This window comes from Mus caroli, unplaced genomic scaffold (genome assembly GCF_978045245.1).
Source record: "Mus caroli unplaced genomic scaffold, Mus_caroli_1 scaffold_10, whole genome shotgun sequence".
NCBI lineage: Eukaryota > Metazoa > Chordata > Mammalia > Rodentia > Muridae > Mus > Mus caroli.
In genome coordinates this window covers 4,667,565-4,691,273 of record NW_028227265.1, presented here as the reverse complement: position 1 = coordinate 4,691,273, position 23,709 = coordinate 4,667,565, and the positions used below count along the sequence as shown (strand labels likewise).

The 23,709-nt window shown below is 48.4% G+C and overlaps 1 protein-coding gene across 1 annotated transcript in view; it reads left to right on the top strand.

The window, feature by feature from the left end:
* The window catches only part of Capn9 (calpain 9), a 38,438-nt gene extending 15,062 nt beyond the window's left edge, over positions 1-23,376 (top strand). The window contains exons 5-20 of the mRNA XM_021169331.2: positions 1,708-1,876; positions 2,934-3,017; positions 4,604-4,689; positions 7,732-7,809; positions 8,036-8,196; positions 9,244-9,401; positions 9,534-9,742; positions 11,793-11,829; positions 12,914-12,994; positions 15,455-15,512; positions 17,312-17,376; positions 17,751-17,819; positions 18,517-18,595; positions 20,676-20,792; positions 22,111-22,169; positions 23,143-23,376. Of these exons, the coding sequence (XP_021024990.1) occupies positions 1,708-1,876; positions 2,934-3,017; positions 4,604-4,689; positions 7,732-7,809; positions 8,036-8,196; positions 9,244-9,401; positions 9,534-9,742; positions 11,793-11,829; positions 12,914-12,994; positions 15,455-15,512; positions 17,312-17,376; positions 17,751-17,819; positions 18,517-18,595; positions 20,676-20,792; positions 22,111-22,169; positions 23,143-23,169 (1,537 nt within the window). The 3' untranslated portion in view covers positions 23,170-23,376. The remainder of the gene's footprint in view (positions 1-1,707; positions 1,877-2,933; positions 3,018-4,603; positions 4,690-7,731; positions 7,810-8,035; positions 8,197-9,243; positions 9,402-9,533; positions 9,743-11,792; positions 11,830-12,913; positions 12,995-15,454; positions 15,513-17,311; positions 17,377-17,750; positions 17,820-18,516; positions 18,596-20,675; positions 20,793-22,110; positions 22,170-23,142) is intronic.
* The last annotated feature ends 333 nt before the right edge of the window (positions 23,377-23,709 follow it).

Genomic DNA, 23,709 nt, shown 5'->3' with positions numbered 1-23,709 from the left:
GGAGATCTGACTCCCTCTTCTGGAGTGTCTGAAGACAGCTACAGTGTACTTACATATAATAAATAAATAAATCTTAAAAAAAGAAGAAGAGTTAGCACATTTGTTTCTTTTTAAAAAAAATATTTATTTATTTCATGTATGTGAGTGCACTGTTGCTGTCACTGTCTTCAGACACACCAAAGGAGGGCATCGGATCCCCATTACAGATGGTTGTGAGCCACCATGTGGTTGCTGGGATTTGAACTCGGGACCTTTGGAAGAGCAGTCTGTGTTCTTAACCACTGAGCCATCTCTCCAGCCCCAGCGCATTCATTTCTAATCCTTAGTCAAATGGCCCCAACTCCCCCCAGTCCTCCAGTTCCAGCCTGCTAGTAATACTCAGGTCCAATCACATCACAAATGTACAAGATGAAACTTGATTGAGTTGGGAAGACAGTGGGTGTCTTGGTCACCCTAGAAACACATGTACTCTGGTAGATAAGGGCACATCCTATAGGGTTCAGGCAGGGTATTCTGATGCAGTGGTCCACACAGTGACTGAGCAGTTGGTAAGATGGAAGGCAGGAAGGGAAGCCAGCTGCTAGCTGTTGGAGGGTAATGTTTCCCACCAGGATAGAAGGGCCTCTACATATGCTAATGGATGGTGCTGGAGTTCAGGGTGGACTTATGATGATCTCACCAGAGCAGTAACAGATGTGTGTGTATGTGTGTGTGTGTGTGTGTGTGTGTGTGTGTGTGTGTGTGCATAGGATATGCACACAAATGCAAAGGGCTAGGCTTGGTCATGAATGCCTATAACCCCAGTGCAGTGGGGAGTCGAGACAGGGGTATCTCTGGGGTTTTCTAGCTTCCAGCCTTGCTCCAGGTTCAGTGAAAGACTGTCTCAGATTAAGGAAGAGAGTCATAGACCAGGACACTCAGTGTCCTCCTCTGGCTTCTATGTGTGCACATAGACACATGCATCCATACACAAATGTGAATATACACTACACCTATCACATAAATTCACACACACATATGCACACCACACACACACCAAGAGAAAGCTGGACATGTTGATGAATACCTATAACTGCAGCCCTGGGGAAGCTGAGGCAGGAGGATCACCACAAGTCTGAGCTCAGTCTGGTCTGCATATAGAGTTTCAGGCTAGCCTGGGCTATATAGCAATATTGTGTCTTGATTTTTTTCCCCCTTTGGGCTTGATAACTTACTCCCACAATCCTAGAACTGGAGATTCTGAGACAGAAGGATTGCTATGAGTTTGAGGCCATCCTGGTCTGTGGAGTGAGAGTCTGGCTCACACCCAAGCATATACATTCACACACACCACAAATCAAGATAAAACTGGGTGTTGTGATCAATGCCTATAACCCCAGCTCTGAGTCAGAGAGATCACCATAACAACACTAAAAAAGCAATCTCAGTACTTCAGAGACTGAATCAGGAGAACGAATAAACAACTGAGCATTCATTCAAACATTAAAAAACAAACAAACAAAAACCATGTTTGTGAGGAAGATGGCAGGACTGGCTCCAACTACCATCCCCTCGAGGTGTCAGCCTCGGTCACTATCTTGCCAGTACCAGGGCTTGCCCCACTGCCTCTCCTCCCTGAGTCTGGCTGGTGCTCTGTGAGCTTAGCATACCTTCCACCTCATCCTGTCCCTCCCCTCCCTCAGCCAATCTGCTCTTGCATCTTTGTAGGCTTAACGGGAGTTATGAGGCACTGAAGGGAGGCAGTGCCATTGAAGCCATGGAAGACTTCACTGGGGGTGTGGCTGAGCACTTCCAAATCCGAGAGGCACCAGAGGATTTCTTTGAGATTCTGGAGAAGGCTTTGAAGCGTGGTTCCTTGCTAGGATGCTCCATAGATGTAAGTGGCTGGCTGGCCCATAGACAGAAAGAGCAACCCAGAGGGGGCATGAGTATCTGGAAGGTGGCCATCTTTAATTAAAACACAAGTGGGTAGAACACTCACCTAGCACACAGGCAGCCCGAGCACTGTATAAACCAGGCTAGTAAAATATACCTGTTACTCCCAGAACTCAGGAGATAGAGGCAAGAGAGTCCTAAGCTCAGAGTCATCTTGCATTGCATGTCAGGACAGGCTGGGATACGTGAGGCTGTCTCAAACACACAAGCAAATGCAAGCTCTTTATTAATGCTTGTTGCATTGCAATGTAATTGCAAATACACCTGCTGCCAAGTGGAACACCCCATGGCGCCTAGAGGTAGAGCTGTCTGTCTCTCCCATCATGCCCTGGGCTGCTTCCACAGTACCACACCATCCAGGACCTTGGCTGCCCTCAACACCAGTGCTGCCAGGCAGGATTTACTCCACTGAAGGGAATCCACCAGTGGGCTCCACTGAAATGTGTTCCTTTTATTTCTGCTCTGGAAAACCCACCCGAAAGAAAGCTAACAGGATTTTTCTAATCCCTCTACGCACGGACTACATAGAGAGATAAAATTTCATATCTTCTGATTTTGAAACCTATTCAAGTTTCCCCTTTCTTCTTGGATTAACTACGAAGATATAATTTTTTTTTATGAATGAATTATTTACTTCTCCTGCAGGTTCATATTCATGACCAAATCACATGTTACCAGGGGAGGACTCTTCCCTGTGTGACTGTGGGTGTCATTCACTAAACTATCACTAGGGTGGCTGGTTTCTGTTTGGGGTCAGAAAAGTAGAGTCATTGTAGTTGTGGGGGTCCCCCCCAGGAAAGAGATTAGCTTGGCTGTGAATCATTGATGAACCTATTAGGGAGTCCTGTACTTCCAATTTCTAAGGCCTACATACATGGCTGCCCTTGAGGAACTGAGGGCTAGAATGTGCTGAGGTAGGCACGGGGCTGAGGCTGGGCCTGACACAGAGGGAGGCTGGCACAGATGATGGACCTGACTCTGGTCTTCCTTTGTTCTAGACCCTGAATGCCTCAGAATCTGAAGCTCGAACATCTCTTGGTCTCATTAAGGGCCATGCCTACACCGTGACGGGACTCGACCAGGTACGGGCAGGGCCTACTGCAGGGGATGGAGGTGGGGGAACAGGACAACCCAGTCTTTAGATGTGTTGTGCAGCAGAGGACATCACACCTAACACAGGTGGTCTGTGACAAGAAACAGCAGACAGGAGCCAGGGAGGAGGCCCATGCATGCACCAAACTTACCTTAGGGGGATTGCAGATTTTGTGTTTATAAGTTAATTGTTTCTCAATCCTATAGCAGTCATATACAGCCAGGGTTTTGCAGAGAAACACAGCCATTACAAGAAGAAATTAATATATATATTTATTATATATGTATATTTGCTATATATGCATAACAATATGTTTGTTCACGTTATGTGTACACATGTATATAAGTTATACATATTCACACATACAATTTTGTTTGTAATATATATATGCATATTCATACTCATTTTATATACATATAAACACATAAATTATATATATATGGGCACATATGTATGTATTCATTATATAGATATGCACATATATGTGCAATTATTATATGAATGTATTGAGATTGTTCCTATGTCTCTTCCCATCACACATGCTGAGACACCTGCTCACTTGAGTGGGCAGGTCAGTCTGAGGCCAGATCCTCCGCTATTCCCAACCCAGCAACATCTCCTCACCCTGGTCCACTTGCTTCTGTATTCTGTGTATGGATAAGGTGCTTGCTTGTTTCTGCATGTGAGATTTCATATGGAGTTGGCTTGTATGATTACAGAGCTGTGAGCTTCTAACTCTAAGACTTGATTTGTTTTGTTTTGTTTTGTTTTGTTTTGTTTTGTTTTGTTTTGTTTTAGAGATAGACTCTCATGTACCCTAGGCTGGCCTCAAACTTGTTATATACTCAAGGCTGGCCTTGAATTTATAATAAAGTCAAGACTGACCTTGAATTTGTTATATAGTCTAGCCTGACCTTGAACTTTAGATCCCCTGATTCTGCCACCCAAGTGATGAAAATATGAAACAACAGATGTGTGCCACCACACCTGGTTTATGCAATTCTGGGCATCAAACTCGGGGCTTCTTGCATGCTAAGCAAGCAGCTACTGACTGAGCCACACCTCCAGCCCATTTGCCTTGTTCTCTCATGTCTCAGTTCAACTCTGATTTAGCCTGTGACAGTAGACTGAGAGCTAAGATCTCTGGCCAGTTGATACCTTGTAACCTCTAAAACCTTTCTCAGAAGCTCCTTCCCTACCCAGTCCTCAGGAATGGCTGACTCTGGCTACCTGATACTTTGTAACCTCTAAAACCTGTCTCAGAGGCTCCCTTCCCTACCCACTCCCTGAAATGGCTGATCTGTCTCCTTCTGGCTTAGACTTACCCACACCAAGATTAAGAATCTTCCCTTGACCTTGCAGGTGAAGGTTTATATAGTATATAGTGAGCCCTGTCTCAGAAAAGCAAGAAGTGGGCATGAAAGAGGACATGAGTGTGTGTAGACATCTTCACTGTGGTTTCCTCAAGAGCCTAGGTAACAACAGCTCTACATAGAGATGGACCTCTGGGTCTCATGGATGACTAAAGGCTTCCTGCTCCTCACACCATGTGTATTTGATACTTTTTCCTTTGAGGTAAACTTCCATGGCCAGAGAATCAAGCTCATCAGAGTCCGTAACCCTTGGGGCCAGGTGGAGTGGAACGGGCCATGGAGTGACAGGTTAGTGGCTCTGCTCCGTTCCTGCTCTGTGGCCAGTCCCCAGGTGTGCATAGTCAGGCTGCCCTATGCTGACCTGTGGGAGACTGGCCTTTCCCAAAACTTCATGCGCTGCTTCTGTGTCCTCCTTCTCCCCTTCAGTCCTCACTTAGAACGCCTATGTCAACCTATAAACAACTCTTTCCCTGGGATAGCTCTTTCCCTGTCACATGATCACATTGATAATGAATGTGTTATTGTTACTGGGGTAACAAGAAGGAATATGGCTCCAGTTATAACCAACTGTGTGTATGTGTGTGTGTGTATGTACGTGTGTGTGTGTACGTGTGTGTGCACACCTGTGTGCACATGTGTGTGTTAGGGTATGTGTGTGTGTTCATGTGTGCATGTGCATGCACATGTGGGTGCATGCATGTGTGTGTGTGTGTGTGTACATGTGTATTTTGAGGCCAGGAATCCCTGAAACACTACCTAACAGGTCACTCTTAGGTTCTCTGTTGGCCATTGACCACTGGCTGAAGCCCACAGTCCAACAAAGAGGTAGAATAGGAAGTAGGTCCTTTACTAGGCTCTGTTAATATGGCAAGGCCAGCTTTCCAGGCTGTGCCCAGTGATCCAGGTGACTGGGAATTGAGAAGCTGTGACCTCTTCACACCCCTGCAACATTCTTGTCCTGCTGCTTTGTCCTGTTCTGCTCAGATTTCAAGGGGAATGGCTGGGAAGGACGCTGACCAGGACAGCAAGGGAAAGGAAGGTTGGCTTCCCTCTGCCAGTGGAAATGGGAAGAACTGAGGCAAAGAAAACCTGAAGTAATAAGACTGACATTGAGACCAGAACTGGTGTCCGGTGCTACCCATCAAAGACATGGTTTAGCCACTCTGTCCAGTTACCAGGTGTGACCCATTTAGAATTAAATGGTTCAGAGAGCCAACTGAGTCCCTCAGTTCTGTCCTGCCGGGTCCTCCTTGGAATCCATGAGCACTGCCCAGGTGAACACAAAACAGACCTGCCACACAATCACAGCACCACCACAAAAACAAAGAGTTTTAAATGACAGAAACCCCCTTTACCTGAAACTTCACCATCCATAGTTTCTGTTGACTAGGGTTGCCTAAGGTCTGAAAATATAGTATCATGTGGGACATTCTAGAAATAAATGTTAACTGTCACATCATTCTTTGTGGTGTGGTAAATCCTACACTGTATATACCATTGCATTATAGACTATTGCAGTCTGTGTGTTTAAGTAAACTTATTCCACTTAGTGACAACCCCACATGTAAGAAGAGTGACACTGGCCACTCAGGTCAGAGAAACCAGAAAATACATCCCTTGGGTGAAAACATAAAAGTGTTCAACTTACTTAAGAAAGAAAAACATTGTATGTTGGGTTTTCTAAGATCTGCAGGATAATTAGAGCAATAGATGATAGATGTAGATTGATAACTGATAGGTACATACACACACACACATAGATACATACATACATACATACACATACATACATACACACATATATATACATACGTAGATACATAGATGATACATAGATAGATGCATAGATAGATACATAGATACATATATGAATGGTAAATAATAGAGGGGTCAATATATGTTGAATGAATCAATGGATAGGTGATGGAAGAAATGGTGATGGATACATTGATGGCTAGACAATGGATGGATGACAGATGGATAAATGCACAGATGATGGAAAGATGAATTCATAGATGATAGATAATAAATGGATGGGTGGATACAATTGTGTATGGATGCCTAGACAACGGATAAGCTGGTGGGTGATGAACTGAATCGAGTGTTCAGATGATGAATGAATGGTTGAGCACACGAATGCATAGCTAGATAATGGATGGATGGATAGATGGAAAATGATAGGCTGATGAATGGATAGATAGGCAACAGGTGGATGAGTTAATGGATGAACGGACAGATGATGTTTGAAGGATGGGTGTGTAGATGAGGGATTAGTAAAAAAATGGGTAGATAGATGCTGGATTAATGGATGGGTAGATGGATGATAGATTAATGGATGGATAGATGGAAGCTGGATTAATGGATTGTAGAAAGATGATGGATTAATGGATGGGTAGATAGATGATGGATTAGTGGATGGGTAGATAGATAGATGATAGATTAATGGATATGTACTTGATGGATATGTAAGTATATGGATGGGTGGGTAGATGCATGGATATATATCATAAAATGATATAGATGGAGGATATGGGTGATAGGTCATAGTTGGAGAGTAAATAGATAATAGATATCACATTCATATAAATTTTGTCACACTGTTGCTCTAATTGTCCCACTTCAGTAGGCATTTCTGCTAAACTCTTTCTGTATATCTACAAACTAAACTTCACTATCTGTGAATATATAAGAAAATATGAATAGGATCTGTCCTCGTGGATTTAGCATCCCCTGGGGCTTCTAGAACCTACCTAGAAGACTGTTGGGTCAGAAGGCAGCAAGGACCACAACACACAACTGGAATGCCAAGTTTGATCCTTTGAGGGTGTCAGCAGTTCTCCTAGATAGCTCTTCCTGAGAGCAAGTTCTAGGCCTACTTGAGCCTTCAGGTTGGGACCTGAATTTGGACTCACCCACAACAGACCCTCCCTGAGCTTCTGGTCACATAAACAGGGCATTTGGTATTTCAAGTGGCTACCACAAACATTAGAATCACTACTCAAGTGTCAATTTCAAAACCAGAAGGACCTTGACCTGCTCCAGGCCACCAGCAGGCTGTGAGTTAGGGACACTCATGAACTGTGACCTCCAGCTGAGCTACTACTGTGTTCAGTTCCCTGTGATTGTCCCATAATGAACTATGAAGAGACAGCACTTGGAAGTACACTTCCTAGCCACTGTCTTGCTGGAGCCAGTGGTGAGCTGGTCTCATGTCCCTTGGGTCTTGTGAACCTCGCTAAAGAGGGTGTGAACCCCACACCATGCATATCTAGTTGGTGTGGCTTTGGGGAGGTAGAGCACCCAGTTTGAACTGTGGCTCTTTGCTTTCAGCTCTCCTGAGTGGCGCTCTGTGGACCTGGAGGAGCAGAAGCGCCTGGGCCACACTGCCCTTGATGACGGGGAGTTTTGGTAGTGCCATCCTTTCCATTTTTGTTTGAAATTGGGGTGCATGGGGCAACACCCACCATCCTTTTTCCCTTTCCTTCCTCGTCCCCTTCCCTCTTTCTTTCTCTTCCTCCCTGTCTCCCTCCTCCTGGGAGGGACCCCTGGCTCTCCTCCCCACGAAGGGGGTTAGATGGTTGTCTAGTGCCAACACCATGACACTGAAGCATACCCACCCTCCCCTCTGTCCCAGGATGGCATTCAAAGACTTCAAGATCCATTTTGACAAAGTGGAGATCTGCAACCTCACACCTGATGCCCTGGAGGACAGCGCCCTCCACAGGTGGGAGGTGACCATCCACCAAGGAAGCTGGGTCCGTGGCTCCACTGCTGGTGGCTGTCGCAACTTCCTGGGTAGGTGGCCTCTCTGTCCTTCTCTCTCCTATTCTCATATTCAATCTGTCTGGGGACATGCAAGGGGCAGTGTGTGTGGAGCTGGACAGCAAAGTTGGGATGAACAGGGAAACAACAGCTGAGCCTTAGGCAGGAAGCTGGCATGAGATGCCTGGGAACTGCTCTGTTGTAAGGTTCAGGTGACATACATAAGGTGAATGACAAGTCACACCAGGTGAGTGGGAAAGAGGATCTGTTGCTTAACAGCACCTCAGAGAGGTGCGGCAGGCATGGGAGCCTATGAAGGCTGCATGGGTGATGACTGAAAAGTTGGAAGGGGTGTGAGGCAGGATCTTGGAGGGTTGCTCAGGATAAAGGAAGTAGAATGAGAGGGCTGATGGGAAAGGGGAGGGAAGAGATCACCTTTTCAGGATTAGAAGCAACCCATGTAGGTACCAGGGGCAGTGTGTGTGTCCTAAAAAGTTTGGCTCTTGTAACATTTTTCTTTGTGTTGGTGTTAAATAGCTGTGCTCATACATTTTATTTTGATTTTGTCATTTTTTTCCCTGTGTTCATATGAATCTAGAGACAAACAAAAACTTTGGCTGCCATTCCTCAAATGTCACCCACCTTGTTTTTGAGACCGGGGCTCTCGCTGGCCAGGAGCCTGCTAAGTAGGCTAGGCTGACTGGCCCTCGATCGAGCCAGCACTAAATGCATGCCGCAACACCTTGTGTTTCCATTTACCCAGTTTAGTGTGTGTGTGTGTGTGTGTGTGTGTGTGTGTGTGTGTGTGCATTCCACCATGCACCAGTGGAGGTTAGGGGACAGCTGCTGGGAGTGCGCTTTCTGCCTTTACCTTATAGGTCCCAGGTCATCAGCCTTGACAGAAAATGCCTTTCTCGGCTGAGCCGTCTTGCTGAACTTTTTGTTTTGTCGGTTGTGGGGTTTGGAGGTAGATTCTGGGGAATCGAACTCATGTGCCTGCACAGCAAGCACTTTGCCATCTGAGCTCTGATTTGGTATTTTTAAGGACATGATAGTAATCCACCCCCTTTCAAATGGCAGACACCTTCTGGACCAACCCGCAGATAAAGCTGTCCCTGACCGAGAGGGACGAGGGCCAGGAGGGCTGCACTTTCCTAGCAGCCTTGATGCAGAAAGACCGCAGGAGGCTCAAGAGGTTTGGCGCCAACATGCTGACCATTGGCTACGCCATTTACCAGGTAGGGGACCTGCTGCCCTCAGCATCCTTGCAGTGGCTTTGAGTTCCCTGTGTCATGATCGATAGTCATTTGTCCAACTGAGTGTGAAGAACAGAGTCACATCTCCCTGACGACCCCTGCTTTCCCTTGCAGTGCCCAGACAAGGACGGACACCTGAGTAGGGACTTTTTCAAGTACCATGCCTCCCTGGCCCGAAGCAAGACGTTCATCAACTTGAGAGAAGTCTCAGAGCGATTCCAGCTGCCCCCGGGAGACTATATCCTCATCCCCAGCACCTTTGAGCCGCATCAGGAGGCCGACTTCTGCCTGAGAATCTTCTCTGAGAAGAGAGCTGTGACTCGGTGAGAGCCCATCTTCCTCAGTGCGCACGGTACCCACTGGGTCACACTGGGGCCATTGGGGAGTCTAGCAGAGCTAGAACCCCATCCTCTCCTCCCATCACCTGCTCAGGAAGTGGAATGGGAAGAGAGACTTGCTTCCCCAAAATCTTCAGAGCCCTTCTCTTCAGAGCACACCAGTGATGACCCATCTGCTCCAGGAGTCCTGCTCACTGGGCCTCTTGGATATAGCCCTTCATTTCTCAGACCTGACTCTTAAGAAGCTTCTAGAGTCAGGGGCTCATACAGGGACTCTGGGCATGTTTACTCACATGGCGAGGAGGTGACCATTGGAAGTTTTCCAAATCACACTACCTTTCAGCTCCCTGATGAGTGTCAACCATTTCGCACTGCCGCCTCACACCATGGAGTGTTTTGTTTTGTTTTGTTTTTAAGTCTTTTTAAATGAAATCCTCCTGTTGCAAACATTTCCCACTGCTGTCAGCGACCTTGGATATGGCACAGGGGAAATGGTTCATGGTATAAGGATTCACTTTTTAATGTAAGGAAAGCCAGCCAGAGCAGGGGTTCTCAACCTGTGGGTCATGCACCCTAAGGGTCATGAGTGACCCTTTCACAGGGGTCACCTAAGATCACCAGGAAACATAGATCATAACAGTAGCAAAATTACAGTTATAAAGAAGCAATGAAAATAATTTTATGGTTGGGGGTCACCAGAACCTGAGAAAATATATTAAAAGGTTACAGCATTAGGAAGGTTGAGAGCCATTGAGCTAGAGAATTCCAGATACAGCCCAAGAAGAGACCACGCACAGATCTGTCAAGAGGTTATCCACTCCAGTTTACCTTCTGTGTAGTGAGGCAGAACGGGACTGGCGGTGGGTAATGAGGGGGCCCCGGTTGTGAAGCAGGTTCTGTTGAGTGGTTGGGGTTCTGAGTGCAGGCACCATCAACAGAAGCAATGAAGTCTGAACATTCCTCCCGCTTTCCCCTGGATGCTGATACACATCATGCGTGGATTCCTCAGCATCCATTCTCACAGAACACCTAGCTAATCCCAAGATGACCTTATCCTGCAAGTGGGCAGTACAAAACAGAGCCAGGTGACACCAACTGTTGTTCTCAACAAAATCGCAAGTGTTTGATTTTACTAATAAAGACTTGGGAGGCAGATGCTAGCTCAGAGAGGCAGAGAGAGCACCCAGCCAACCTTCCTCCTTAGCCAGTGTCCCAGAAGGGAAAGCAAGGCTCTCCTCCATATTGTCTCAAAAACCCTTCAAACTGAATGTCCCTCCTTCTACTTCCTGTGCTTCTCTCTGTTCGTCCTCCCGACTTCCCCTTACTCTCTATGGCTTTTTTTCTGTATTCCTGGTCAACTGGTCACTGGCTCCACCTCTTGACCTATGGTTAACTTTATTTAATCCTGTTTACAAAGAAAAAACAAAAAAAAAACCAAAAAAACAAACAAAAAAACCAGAAAGCTCTTGCATTAAAGGTGTACGCTAGGGCTGAGCCATCCCACAACTAGAAACAATTTTTTTCCAATAAATAATGCAGTCTTGGGGTTCACAGTGTAGTCAAATATCTTGCAACAACCAACCCTAAGCCTCTTGCTTTCTATCCCATCAGAGGACTGAAAGTTGAGCCCTGATGGTCCCTCTATGAAGCCAGACCCAAGCCAGCACTGTGTTCGTTTCAGAGGGGACACGCCAAGCTGTGTCTGTTGGTGTGGCTTTCAAGCAGACCCCTAACCACAGCATTCCTAGAGGGATAATGAGTACCCTCTTCAGCGTGCGTCAGGAAAAGAGGGGGCACTGATATAGTCTCTGGCTTTCTAGCTCTGGATTGCAAGATTCCTTGGGCTAGGGTCACACCAGTCTCCCTCTCTCTGGCACACTGGACAGGTTTGAAAGGCTAGGGGGCAGGTATTGGCACAAGGGAGGGAGTGAGTGAATGACACTGAACAGGCTCTGACAGGCAAGACCCTTTCTGTAGCTCTAGTCCAGTGAGGTGCACATCTACACCTGAGACTGTGTGCTTTCTGCCACTGCAGGGACCTGGATGAGAACATAGACATTGACCTTCCTGAGGTGAGTCCTCTGCTGTCGTCACAGGGGATGGGGTTCAGCTGAAGGCTCTAGAATTCACAATTGAATCCAGGGTTGGGCAGTGGTGGTGCACACCTTTAATCCCAGCACTTGGGAGGTGGAGGCAGGTGGATCTCTATTAGTTCAAAGCTAGCCTGATCTTCAGAGTGAATGCCAGGACAGCTAGAGTTACACAGAGAAAACCTGCCTTGAAAACAATGAAATGGGGAAAATCAAATTCAGGAGAAGACAGCTCGTAGCCCAGTAAGCACCCTGGCTGGTTCTAACCTGGACTCCATAGCTTCCGTTTTTCAGCCCACACAAACCATTGTGAAATCCAAAGCTGTATGATGAATGTTGAATATTCGAGGGGTGGGGGAAACGTGCTCAGTGCTTCTGAAACAGTCCAAACTTCCTGGGCAGCAGAAACCTGCTGGGGAAGAGCCTGCTGCTCTGTGCTGCCCCCTAGGGCCGCAGCTTATGAATGGGCCAAAATCTACAGAAAACAGAACACTGTTGTACTGAGCCCTTTGCCTGCTCTGGGTGCTGGAGACGGAATCTTGGAAGGCAACGCTCTATCAAGAAAGATGATGGATCAGGGGATGAGGCTGGAGCATGGCAGCTGTGCCAAGCTACCTGTCAGGCCCTGGCACCCCTAGCCTTCTCATCCGCATCAAGTGACAGAGTTCCCGCTCTGGCCAAATGACATGTGGTCACTCAAGCTGAACTTGCGGTCCCCAAGATGTAACTAAGTTGTTCATCTAGCTCTGAGAAATCAGGAAATGACGAATGAGCCTGACAGGCCAGCTCTGTCTGCATAACTGAATAACTGCTTTAACCCCGGAGGGAAAATCTCCATTGCAGTTTGCTACTCTACTGACCATCCTGTTCTGTGCGGAGCATTTCCCATGTGTGGGAATTGAACCAGGCAGGGCCTCCCACGTGCTAGGGAAGACTTCCGCTGGCTTTTCCTTCAGGGACAGCGTGGTGTCCAGAGTGGGCTCTTCTTTTCTGTTACTTATGTGAGAAAGCATGTGTCAGATTTCTCTCTGTGAGCCCTTTACACAACCTTGTTTGGCTCTTTCAGCTTCCAAAGCCGACTCCACAGGAGGAGGAAACAGAAGAGGAACAGCAGTTCCGGGCCCTGTTCCGGCGTGTTGCTGGCGAGGTAGGATGCAGCCGCCTCGGTCTCCTCTCTCCTCGGACCTCCACCCTTACCCTGAGGGCCTGCTCAGGGTTCCCAGCGGAGGACAGTGATCATGAACTACAGCACCTCCCCAAGCCTTGGTGGGCTTGTTGTAAAGCCAGCTCTGGTCCCTGGGAGCCTAAGCACCAGCTTGCTGACAAGTGTCAATCAATTCACCTGTTAGGGGTGGGACTAAGGTTAGGGGTGGGACTAAGGTTAGGGGTAGTGCTAAGGTTAGGGGTGGGACTAAGACTAGGGGTGGGACTAAGGCTAGGGGTGGGACTAAGGTTAGGGGTGGGGCTAAGGTTAGGGCTAGGGTTTCTCAGATGAGCTCAGAACTGACCCAAAGATCCTTACTGTAGATCAGGAAGCCTTAAAGGGGGCAGTGACTGGGACTCTGCCCCAAATCACAGCCAAAAAAAAAAAAAAAAAAAATGCTCTACTACATTAAAATGCTACTCAGGGAGGCACTGTGAGGTCCCCCAAAGGGAGTCGCAGGGAGCAACATACTTTCGGCCATTAGCATCAGTTAGTGTTTGATTGGCAGACCAGGGCCCCTGGGAAAAGACGGAGCACCAGTCCTTTTGCCATCCTTGATCTTCCATCCCATTTCCAGCTCTGCTCAGCATCCTAACGAGGTACCCTGGAAGAGCTGGGGAACAGGGTGAACCGCCACCTAACTCCAGGCCTCACGCCACCGCAGGCTACTTCCTCAGTGGAGACCTTAATAGAAGGAGCCTGATGGATTAACTTGCATCAGACACTAATGACTTTATTACATTGCTCCCTTCTCCTGTCTGGGGCTCCTGGATTGGAAGGGGCAGCCCGGAGAGGTGAGCGCACACTCCGAGGCCTTGCGTATACTGCTGTAAACAAGGGGAGCAGGGCACTCTGGTGGAGTGACAGAGCCATGTGCCATCTGTCTCCAGATCTGGGCAGAGGATGACAGGGAATGGGGGTTGGGGGAGTCCCACAGTCAAGTGATCTCCCCAAGGATTTCAGGGGTGATGGGCTGGTCCCACATCACAGTGCCTGTGAGCCCTTAAGCAGAGGCATAAGGCAGAGACAGAAGTTACTGGGGGAGAGATGCAGCATTCGTCACTAGCAACAACTAACAAAGCACCCCCCTCCCCAGTGACATTCTACCTGCTGATTCTGTTCTGTTCTCTACCCAACTGGGTAGCTGGCTCTATAGCTCCATGCCTATTCCCCCTGGTCAGGGTGGCCATGTACCATACAATTTACCTGCTTAGCAGAGCTGAACATCCCAAAGACCCACTCCCTGGGCCTGGATGTTTCAGCAGTAGAGCCAACTGTCATATGTTGTAACAATGTCAACTGTGACCATGGTCACATGGGTTAGTGCAACCCCCACATGTATGGAGGAGCTAGCCAGACCTCCTTGTGCATAATAACCACTTAGGTAGCTGGGTGTGGTGACTCATGCCTCTCACCAGGGAAGCTGAGACAGAAAGATTTGCAGTGAATTTCAGGCTAGCCTGGGCTACAGAGAGCTGGTCTTAAAAAAACTAAACAAGGCAAGATGGTTCAGTGAGTATAGGTGCTTGCCATGAAAGTCTGGTGACATCCATTTGATCCTCAGAACCCAGGTAAAGGTGGAGGAGAAAACTGACTGCACAATGCTGTCCTCTGACCTACATGCACAGGGGCACACACACCACACATACACAATCCACACACATACTATATACACACAAACCACACATATATACACAAACCACACACACACACCACACATACACAAACCACACCTATACCATACACACAACCACACACACCACACATATACCATACACATATACAAACACACACACCATAAACATACACTCCATAAACACACAAACCACACATACCATAACACACACACACAGACTGAGCATCCTACAACTGTGGGCTCCCTTCCATAGCCCTAGTAAGACCTGAGTATATCTCTCACCAGCTTTTGCTTTGTGGACGCTGGGCTTGGTGAGTATCTGACCCTGATGATTCCTGGATTCACCTCTAGAGATTTTAAATTAATCATGTCATGGTTAGGTCATGGTTAACCGTGTCTTAGGTCTTCTGTCTTGAATAGCAGGTGAGACCCCACTATGTGAAGTAATTTCAGTTCTCTGGGTACTGTAGAGAGATACAAGGACCTACTTGCTCTCCAAAGGTCTTCTAACTCTTTAATGTCTATGGCAGCTTTTTGAAGCATTCTCAGGGACTATTGTATCCTTACAGGATGGGCTGCTTGCCTTCCCCTTTCCTGAGTCTCTCCTGGGGTGGTTGGCCCTTCCCTGAGAAACCAATGGGTTGCAGCTACCATGGAGGTGAACTGAGCTCCCAGCACAGCGGCCCCAGGGCCATTCTCCCCCCAGGAGCCAAGTGAAGTTTAGAATTGTCGGGGGACCAAAAAGAACATTTGTCTCCACTCCACAGGACATGGAGGTGTCGGCTGAGGAACTTGAATATGTTCTAAATGCTGTTCTGCAGAAGAGTAAGTGCCATTCCCACAGGGGACAGGGCTCCCTGGAGAGAAAGAGTGACCACCCTGTCAGGGCTCTCCCAGGCTCTGTTCCTTGGAGCATCAGACCTGCGGACCATGGCTGACATCCACGTGTATACAGACTGTAGAATATGGTCTGTTGCTTATTTCCTAACTGGGACACTGATGCAGCTTCCCACTTTTTGTCTCAAACTTAACTAATACTGGACATTTTGTATCAAAGACTCATACATCATATGGTTGTTACTGGATTCTTACACTTAGCCTACTGTTTAGTGTGTGTGTGTGTAAGTGTGTGTGATTTTGCATGACTGTGTGTATGTGTAAGAGTATATGAGTGTGTATATGAGTGTGTGTATGAGTGTGAATATGAGTGTGTGTATGTGTGTGAGTGTGTAAGTATATTGTGTGAGTGTGTATGTTAGTGTGTGAGAGTAAGTGTAAGTGTGTGTGAGTTTGCACAACTGTATGTGTAAGAGTATGTAAGTGTGTGTGAGTTTACATGAGTGTGTGTATATGAGTATATGTGTGTGTGTGAGTAAGTGTGTATATGTGTATGAGTGTGTGTGAGTTTGCAGGTCTTCATGCTTAGAAGACAGGCACTCCACTGATGGTGCCAGCTCCCTAGCCCTTGGTTTTATTTGTTGAGAGAGGGTCTGGCTAAATGCCTATCCTGGCCTCTAATTTATATTCTTCCAGCCCCCAAATCTTGAGGGCTAGGATTGCAGGTATGTGGTACACCCAGCTACTGCGGTGTTTTTGAGGTTCCACCATCTGTGTATGAATATCAAATTTCTTCAGCAATTTGGGGTGGGGGAGGGGTTATTCTTTGTTTTGTTTGAAACCAGGTCTCACTTGGTCCTTCACTAGCCTGGACCTTGCTCTGCTGCAGACCAGGCAGGCCTCAAAGTTACTACCTGCCTTTGCCTCCATTCTGTTAGCATTACAAGCATAGCATTCACCACCACATTCATCTCTTTAGCGATTTAAAATCCTGCCCATTGAACTTTATGAGCTGATCATTAAAGTGCACTTGGGAAATGGTGGAATATTGTGTTGTTGTGACCTATTGTGATAATATTCTTGACTGGCATTTATACAATCAATTTCTTTCGAAATTTCTTTCTTTCTTTCTTTCTTTCTTTTTTTTTTTTGGAAACGGGGTTTCTGTAGTCCAGGCTTGCCTCAAACTCAGAGATCCTCCTGCCTCTGCCTCCCGAGTGCCAGGATGATGGTATTACAACCACTGCCTGGCATAATTTCTACATACTATTTGCAATTGTAACCAGGATGATGATTGGGCTGGAGAGATGGCTCAGTGGTTAGGGGCACTTGCTGCTCTTGCAGAGGACCAGACAGACGTGGGTTCCCAGCAGACCAGAGTTGGACTACTCAGCCCTGGGTAGCTCCTGTAGCTCCAGCCCTGGGGGGATCTGATGCCCCTTTCTGGCCACCAGGGCACCTTCAGGCGCCTGGGCATACACAGACACAGACAAACCACATACACACAAATTAGAAGAAAACAAATCGTTAATAAGCAGACGTGGTAAAAATCTTGGGATCCCCTAATGCTAACGTAAATGCACAGGAAAAGCCCATCCCAAAGGCTTTCTGCAGATTGCAGACTTTCCTTCCGGAAGTCCAGCCCCTACTTTCAACATCCTAAGACAGTGTCCACATCACCGTCCCAGAAAGCCTGATCTGCCTGCACTACTGGGCTCCCAGAAGAAGGGAAGAGAGGTTTGTCTTAACCAGGGTCATTGATCACACGGCTGCCTATGTGATTGCAGAAACAGCCCTCAAGTTCAAGAGGCTGAGCCTGCTGTCCTGCAGAAACATCATCTCTCTGATGGATGTATCCTTCTCAGCAGGTGCACGGGTCCCTCTGGGCAGAGGAGTCCTGTGGGGCTCACGCTCCTGAGACAGGCACTGCAGCTCAAAGAGGGAGGCTTTGTCAACCTAACTAGGGTTGGGTCGGGATCCACAGACCCAGAACAATGCAGTAGAGAGAGGGGGATCGCCCCAAAGGGAATGATGGGTCTATAAATATTCAGGTGCCCGCCCCATCTCACCTTCCTTTTGCCCTCCTTGGAGGTTCCTGTCTCCAGGTTACTCTCCCAGGGCCCCAAATCTTTACTCGTGCCACACAGCCCTGGCCTCCTACTATGATCCCAGAGCTGGGTTCCCACTAGGCTCCCGAGTTGAAAGTCTCTTAGCTCATGTGGTCAGACCAGTGGCAACGGGAAGCTGGAGTTTGAAGAGTTCCGGGTCTTCTGGGACAAGCTGAAACACTGGATGGTATGTGGTCTGGCTTAGATGCTCAACAGAGCCAAGCAAAGACCTAGGCTACAGGCTAAGAGTGCTGTTGGGAGGGAGTCAAGGAACCACAGAGCATCCTGATGCAGGCAGAGATACCACGGTCCTTCCAGCCAGAAGGGAAGGAGACAGAAGAGGACCCGTGGCTGGAAGTAGAGACCCGTGGCTACAGTGTGAGACCCAAACTCCTCAGCACCACATGGAAGAAAAGAGGGCTGGCCTACAGGCTGGGGATGTGGCTAAGTTGGTAGTGTGCTTGCATAGCGTACATGAAACCCTGGGTCTCATTCCCATCAGGAAGCTAGGTGTGGTGGAACACACTCAAGGACCAAGGATCTGTCAGAAGTTTAAGGTCACCTTCTGCTACATAGAGAGTTGGAGGCTAAACTGGGCTACATGAGAGACCCTGTTGGAGAGGGAAGGAAGGAAGGAAGGAAGGAAGGAAGGAAGGAAGGAAGGAAGGAAGGAAGGAAGGAAGGAAGGAAGGGAGGGAGGGAGGGAGGGAGGGAGGGAGGGAGGGAGGGAGGGAAGGAGGAAGGAAAAAGAAGAGGAAAGGAAAGGAAGAGAAAGTCTGGGTCCAACCTTGTCTGTCTAGAAGGCAGCTGTCACCCCTGGGCAGCTGCCAGCTGCCACTGGTCCCTGGACTCTGACTTCTCAATGCTCTACTCCCTGGCCCCAGGACCTGTTTCTCCAGTTTGATGTGGACAAGTCTGGCACCATGTCTTCCTACGAGCTGCGGACGGCACTGAAAGCTGCAGGTAAAGAAACAAGTCAGATGTGTGTTCCAGTGGAGATTTTCGTGTTTGTATGTAAGGGGGGCAGCAAGCTATAAAGCTGGAAAGACCAGGAGAGAGGAAGAGGAGAAGACAAGGATGGTGTGGAGGCCAAGTGGGCACATGACAGATGTGGGGAAAGAAGTCTTGTGGGATGAGGGAGGTGCAGGGGGGAATGGGGGAGGGGAGAAGGTACAGGAGGAAAAACAACATCAAAAACCTGAACTGGGCTCAATGGGCTGAGATTGGCCCACCATGCTGCATTCTAAGCAGTCATTTTCCACTGTCCATGACAGAAGGCAGAATGCTGCGTGACACCTCGGGTCCTTTGTGAAGAGCAAACTGTGTCATTAAACAAGAGACAGTGCCTGATTCCCTTAGGGGCTTGTAACTCCATTTCCGTGGCAGAATAGATTGAGCAGGGACTTACAGGACTTATTCAAATCTTTGCAGTCCTGAGTAGATATGGGGAGAGCTGCTCACCCTTCTTTGGTTCCTTGGATGCAGCTGCCAGGGTTTAGGAAGGGCTGAGCTCAGCCAGGCATGATGTGCGTGCTCCAGAGACAGTGCCTTGAGCCAGACCAGCCTCTACCTCTGGTGGAACTGGAAGAATGAGTGGGAAGACCCCTGCTGGACTTCCAAATGCTCCTGTTAACATGTGGATAGATATGCACCCAGAGTTAATGTAGGGACAGAATAGCACCCCTAAAACCATGGATTGGGTGGGAGACAGAGTGTTGAAAGCCAGACCCAAATGAAATTCCCACTCGTCCAAACTATCTGACTGTCTTAGTTAGGGTTTCCTTTGCTGTGAAGAGATACCATGACCAAAGCAACTCTTATTTTTTTTAATTTATATTACATATTTTTTATATTACATATTTATTAAGGCAAGGAACTATATAGAAAAACACATTTGTTCTACTTAAAGGCATACTTGGGAATAAACCATTGTACAAATTATTGCACATCTGAAACCACAGTGCATAAAAATGTTACAGAAGTAAACCAGGCTTATTTACCTGCCAAGGCAACGCTTATAAAGGACAACATTTAATCAGGGCTGGCTTACAAGTTCAGAGGTTCAATCCATTATCATCAAGGCGGGAGCATGGCAGCATCCAGGCACGGAGGAGCTGAGAGTTCTACTTCTTGTTCTGAAGGCAGGCAGGAGAGAAGACTGACTTCCAGGCAGCTAGGACAAAGGTCTTAAAGCCCACGCCCACAGTGACACACTTCCTCCAACAAGGCCACACCCACTCCAACAAGGCCACACCCACTCCAACAAGGCCACACCTCCAAATAGTGCCACTCTGTGGGCCAAGCATATTTAAACCACCACACTGACTAATGAGGAAAATGAAGGCTGGAGAAGTGGAGCCATGCCCTGTGGTGGTCAGGCCATGTTCAGGGCCACACTGGCTCCCAGTGTGCACAGCTCCAGCATGATGTGAGGAATGAGCCCCCCCCTACACAGCACCCCTCACTGAGGGTGTCAGTCCCTTAGGAGAGATCTCCAATACCTTGGCTCTTAACGATCTTTTCTTTTTAATTTACTTTTATTAGTTACAGTCCAGTCATCCCCCCCCCCCTCCTGGTTCACTCTCTTACAGTTTCTCCTCCCTCCTGTCTCCAAGAGGATATTCCTACCCTCCACACCTACCAACCTTAAGAAATACCAGTGGGCTGAGGAGATGATCACACTAGCCCAAGGACATGGGTTCAATCCCAGAACCCAAATAAGTAAGGCATGTTAGCCTGGGCTTGTAATCCCAGCACTGGAGAGGCAGAGACAGGAGGGTTCCTGAAGTATGCTAGCCAGCTAGCCTAGCCTACTTGGCAAGTTCCAGACCAGTAAGGGGGGGCGGGGGTTGACCCTGAGAAATGATAGCTGCTTTTGTCCTCTGGCCTCCACCCACACTTTTGCACACGGACATCCACTTGAACACGTGCACACAGGCTTTGCACACTGAGTAATTCACTTCTGTACCTCTGGAGGTCCCAGAGATGTCTGCTCACCATGGGGTCATCCAAGGCAGGTCCTGAGTCTCCTGTGTCTCCTCAGGCTTTCAGCTGGGTGGCCATCTCCTGCAGCTGATTGTCCTCAGGTACGCAGACGAGGACCTCCAGCTGGATTTCGATGACTACCTCAACTGCCTGGTGCGGCTGGAGAATGCAAGCCGTGAGTACGCATGGGAACCCTGAGTGTGCAGGAGAGCCCTGAGTGTACAGGCGAGCTGAGAGTGTGCAGGGGAGCCCTGAGTGTGCATGGGAGCCCTGAGTGTGTATGTGAGTCCTGAGTGTGCAGGGGAGCCCTGAGTGTACAGAGAGCCAAGAGAGTCCTTGGACCCTTGGGAGCACAGAGTGCCCAGCTCAGGGGCTCCAGTCACCATCTATGAGTACATAAGAAACAACCTGGGGAAAAGAAGGCAGATCTAGGACACAGAGGGCCACCCTGGATGTCTGTGCAGACACTACGCCCTGTGGTCAGCTGAGAGACAGAATAAAGTCCTGTGGTTACACACCTACAGGCTGTGAAGGGCTGTGAGTGGACAGGTTTCACACCTCCTACTGAGGAAAACCCTCAATGAGAAGTCTCTGCCCCTCACCTGCTCTCCCCTGAAAGCCCCAGACACAGACCCAGTCGTTTAAGCAGGGTCTGCTATACAGGAAAGATGGAAGGCTGTGTGCAGGTGCTCTACAGAGGAGGTTCATTGTCACTCTCTCCCAAAATAGCCCCGAAGGGTGGCCAAATGCATCCAGGGCAGCTCAGCCATCCATTGTCCCTTCAGCTGCAAACGAACATGTCCCAGTGTCTTGTGGTTTTATAATGCACATGCATTTTACACACCTGCACAGCCATGGGATGCCAAGTTCATAGGGAAGTGTCCCCAGTGTGATGACAGGATGTTGTCACCATTGTTTGGGGCACTCAGCATCCAAGCAGGTCCATGCTACATTCATATTCTCTCTCTCTCTCTCTCTCTCTCTCTCTCTCTCTCTCTCTCTCTCTCTCTCTCTCTCATTCTCTCTCTCATTCTCTCTCTCTCCTCTCTCTCTCTCTCTCTCTCTCATTCTCTCTCTCTCTCTCTCTCCCTCCCTCCCTCCCTCCCTCCCTCCCTCCCTCCCTCCCTCTCTCTCTCTCTCTCTCTCTCTCTCTCTCTCTCTCTCTCTCTCTCTCTCTCTCTCTCATTCTCTCTCTCTCTCTCTCTCTCTCTCTCTCTTTCTCTGTCTCTCATGCTCTGGGACAGCCCCTTCTCCACCTCTCTAATCAAGGTTGGCTGTATCTCTTCTGGAGGTGGGAACCTGAGGTTCAGACTAGACAATCCCTTCTCGGGTCACCCTGGCCAGGAATTGAATCCTCTCGTCTCCACCCCGCCATGCAGGGAATCTGATCTCCACTAGAGGGAGCAGCTACCCACAGATTTCCCAGTGGTCCAGGAGCCCTTAAACCTGCCCAGGGGTCTGGCTCTACTGTGACGCTTCCTCCCTCCCAACAGGGGTGTTCCAATCTCTCAGTGTGAAGAACAAGGACTTTATCCATCTCAACATAAACGAGGTATGGCCAAGCAGACCCCGACCAGGGCGCAGCAGATTATGAACACGCTAAGTGGATCCCCCAGGCAGGACGAGCACTCGCCGTGGGTGGAGTGCAGAGGCCCGTGTTTCTGTCCGCTTGGCGGTCAGCATAATCAGCGCTGTAATCCTGTGAGCTGTGGGTGTCTTTGTTGCCCTGGTGTCTGCTCATGTGAGCCCCAAGAAAGAGGGTGTGGAGTAAACAGAACGCTCCACATAAACACGAGCAAGCCTGGTGAGAGGAAGGGGAGAAATGAGAAGCTTCCGGCTGCTCCGCATCCTGGCAGCTCGCTTGCTCACAAGGACCCTAAGCTACCACCTTCCCTTTAGCTCCACTACGGTAGAGGGCCATCTTTCTCTGGAAAGGTGGGTCACCAAACTCACACAACCCTGCCCAAGATGTCTCTGTGAGTCTTCCCCTTCAACAGGAACAAAACACATCTTATCCCTCTGTCCTATCTGCCCTCTACTGAAAGTTCACTTAGCCTTTTTCAAGGTTTATCTGACTGGGGAGATGGGCACAAGCAGGAGGGCCCACGTTTGAACCCTATGACCCATGTAAAAAGCCAAGTCTGGCGGCCTGTATCTGTAATTCCAGCGCTGTGTGGGGGCTGAGGCAGGTGGATCTCTGAAGCTCACTGGCCAGCCAGTGTGGTCATGGACAATTAGTACCTACAGGTTCAGTGAGAGACTTTTTCTCGAAATATAAGATGGGGAGAAAAATGCCTGGTCTGTACCCACATACACATATGCATGCATACATAAAATAATTATACACTCTACACACCCAGCAATCTGTTTTAATTTAAATTTTAAATAAATGGTTTCATGTTGAGTCAGAAGGCCAAATTTGTGCAAGATGACCAGCAAGAGTTCTTACAACATAGTACAAACAGAAGCCACTCCTCGGTTGCTAGGCTGGGTTTCTAAAGCCTCATCTCTCTCTTTACTTCCAGTTCATCAGCCTGACCATGAACATCTGAGGTTGTCCTGACCCGATGCCGTCTGCCCCTCTGATACTCAGCTTCTGGATCACGAACCTCAGAACTTTTTTTAGAGGGCTGCCCTGCCCACTGCTCTCTCCTCCCAGCCTCACACCACTCTCCTCCCCTCTCCGTAGTGATTTAGAAGAATCTAAAGGGATTGGCTGTGTTCTCTGATTCTGTGGAACTTCTTGTAAGATCATTGCTTCACAAGAACCTACGGTACCATCTGTGTCTGTGTGCTCAGGCCTGGGGTTGCTGTGTGCTCCTCCCGCCCCCGCCCCGCCCCCGCCCCGCCCCCGCCCCGCCCCCGCCCCCGCCAACTGGTCATTCAATGTTCCAGTACCCAGAGTCCTGGCTCCAATCATGCTATTAACACACACACATGGTGCTTTTCTTTATTTCTTTATTCAAGGGGAGGTTAGTGGAAATGTTTATCTCAGGTGGAGAGAGCAGAGCCTGATGATGCTGAGGGTCTAAAGTGTTATGGAGTAACGTGGAAATTATTCTGATGTACTACTTGGGGAGACTGATGGCAGT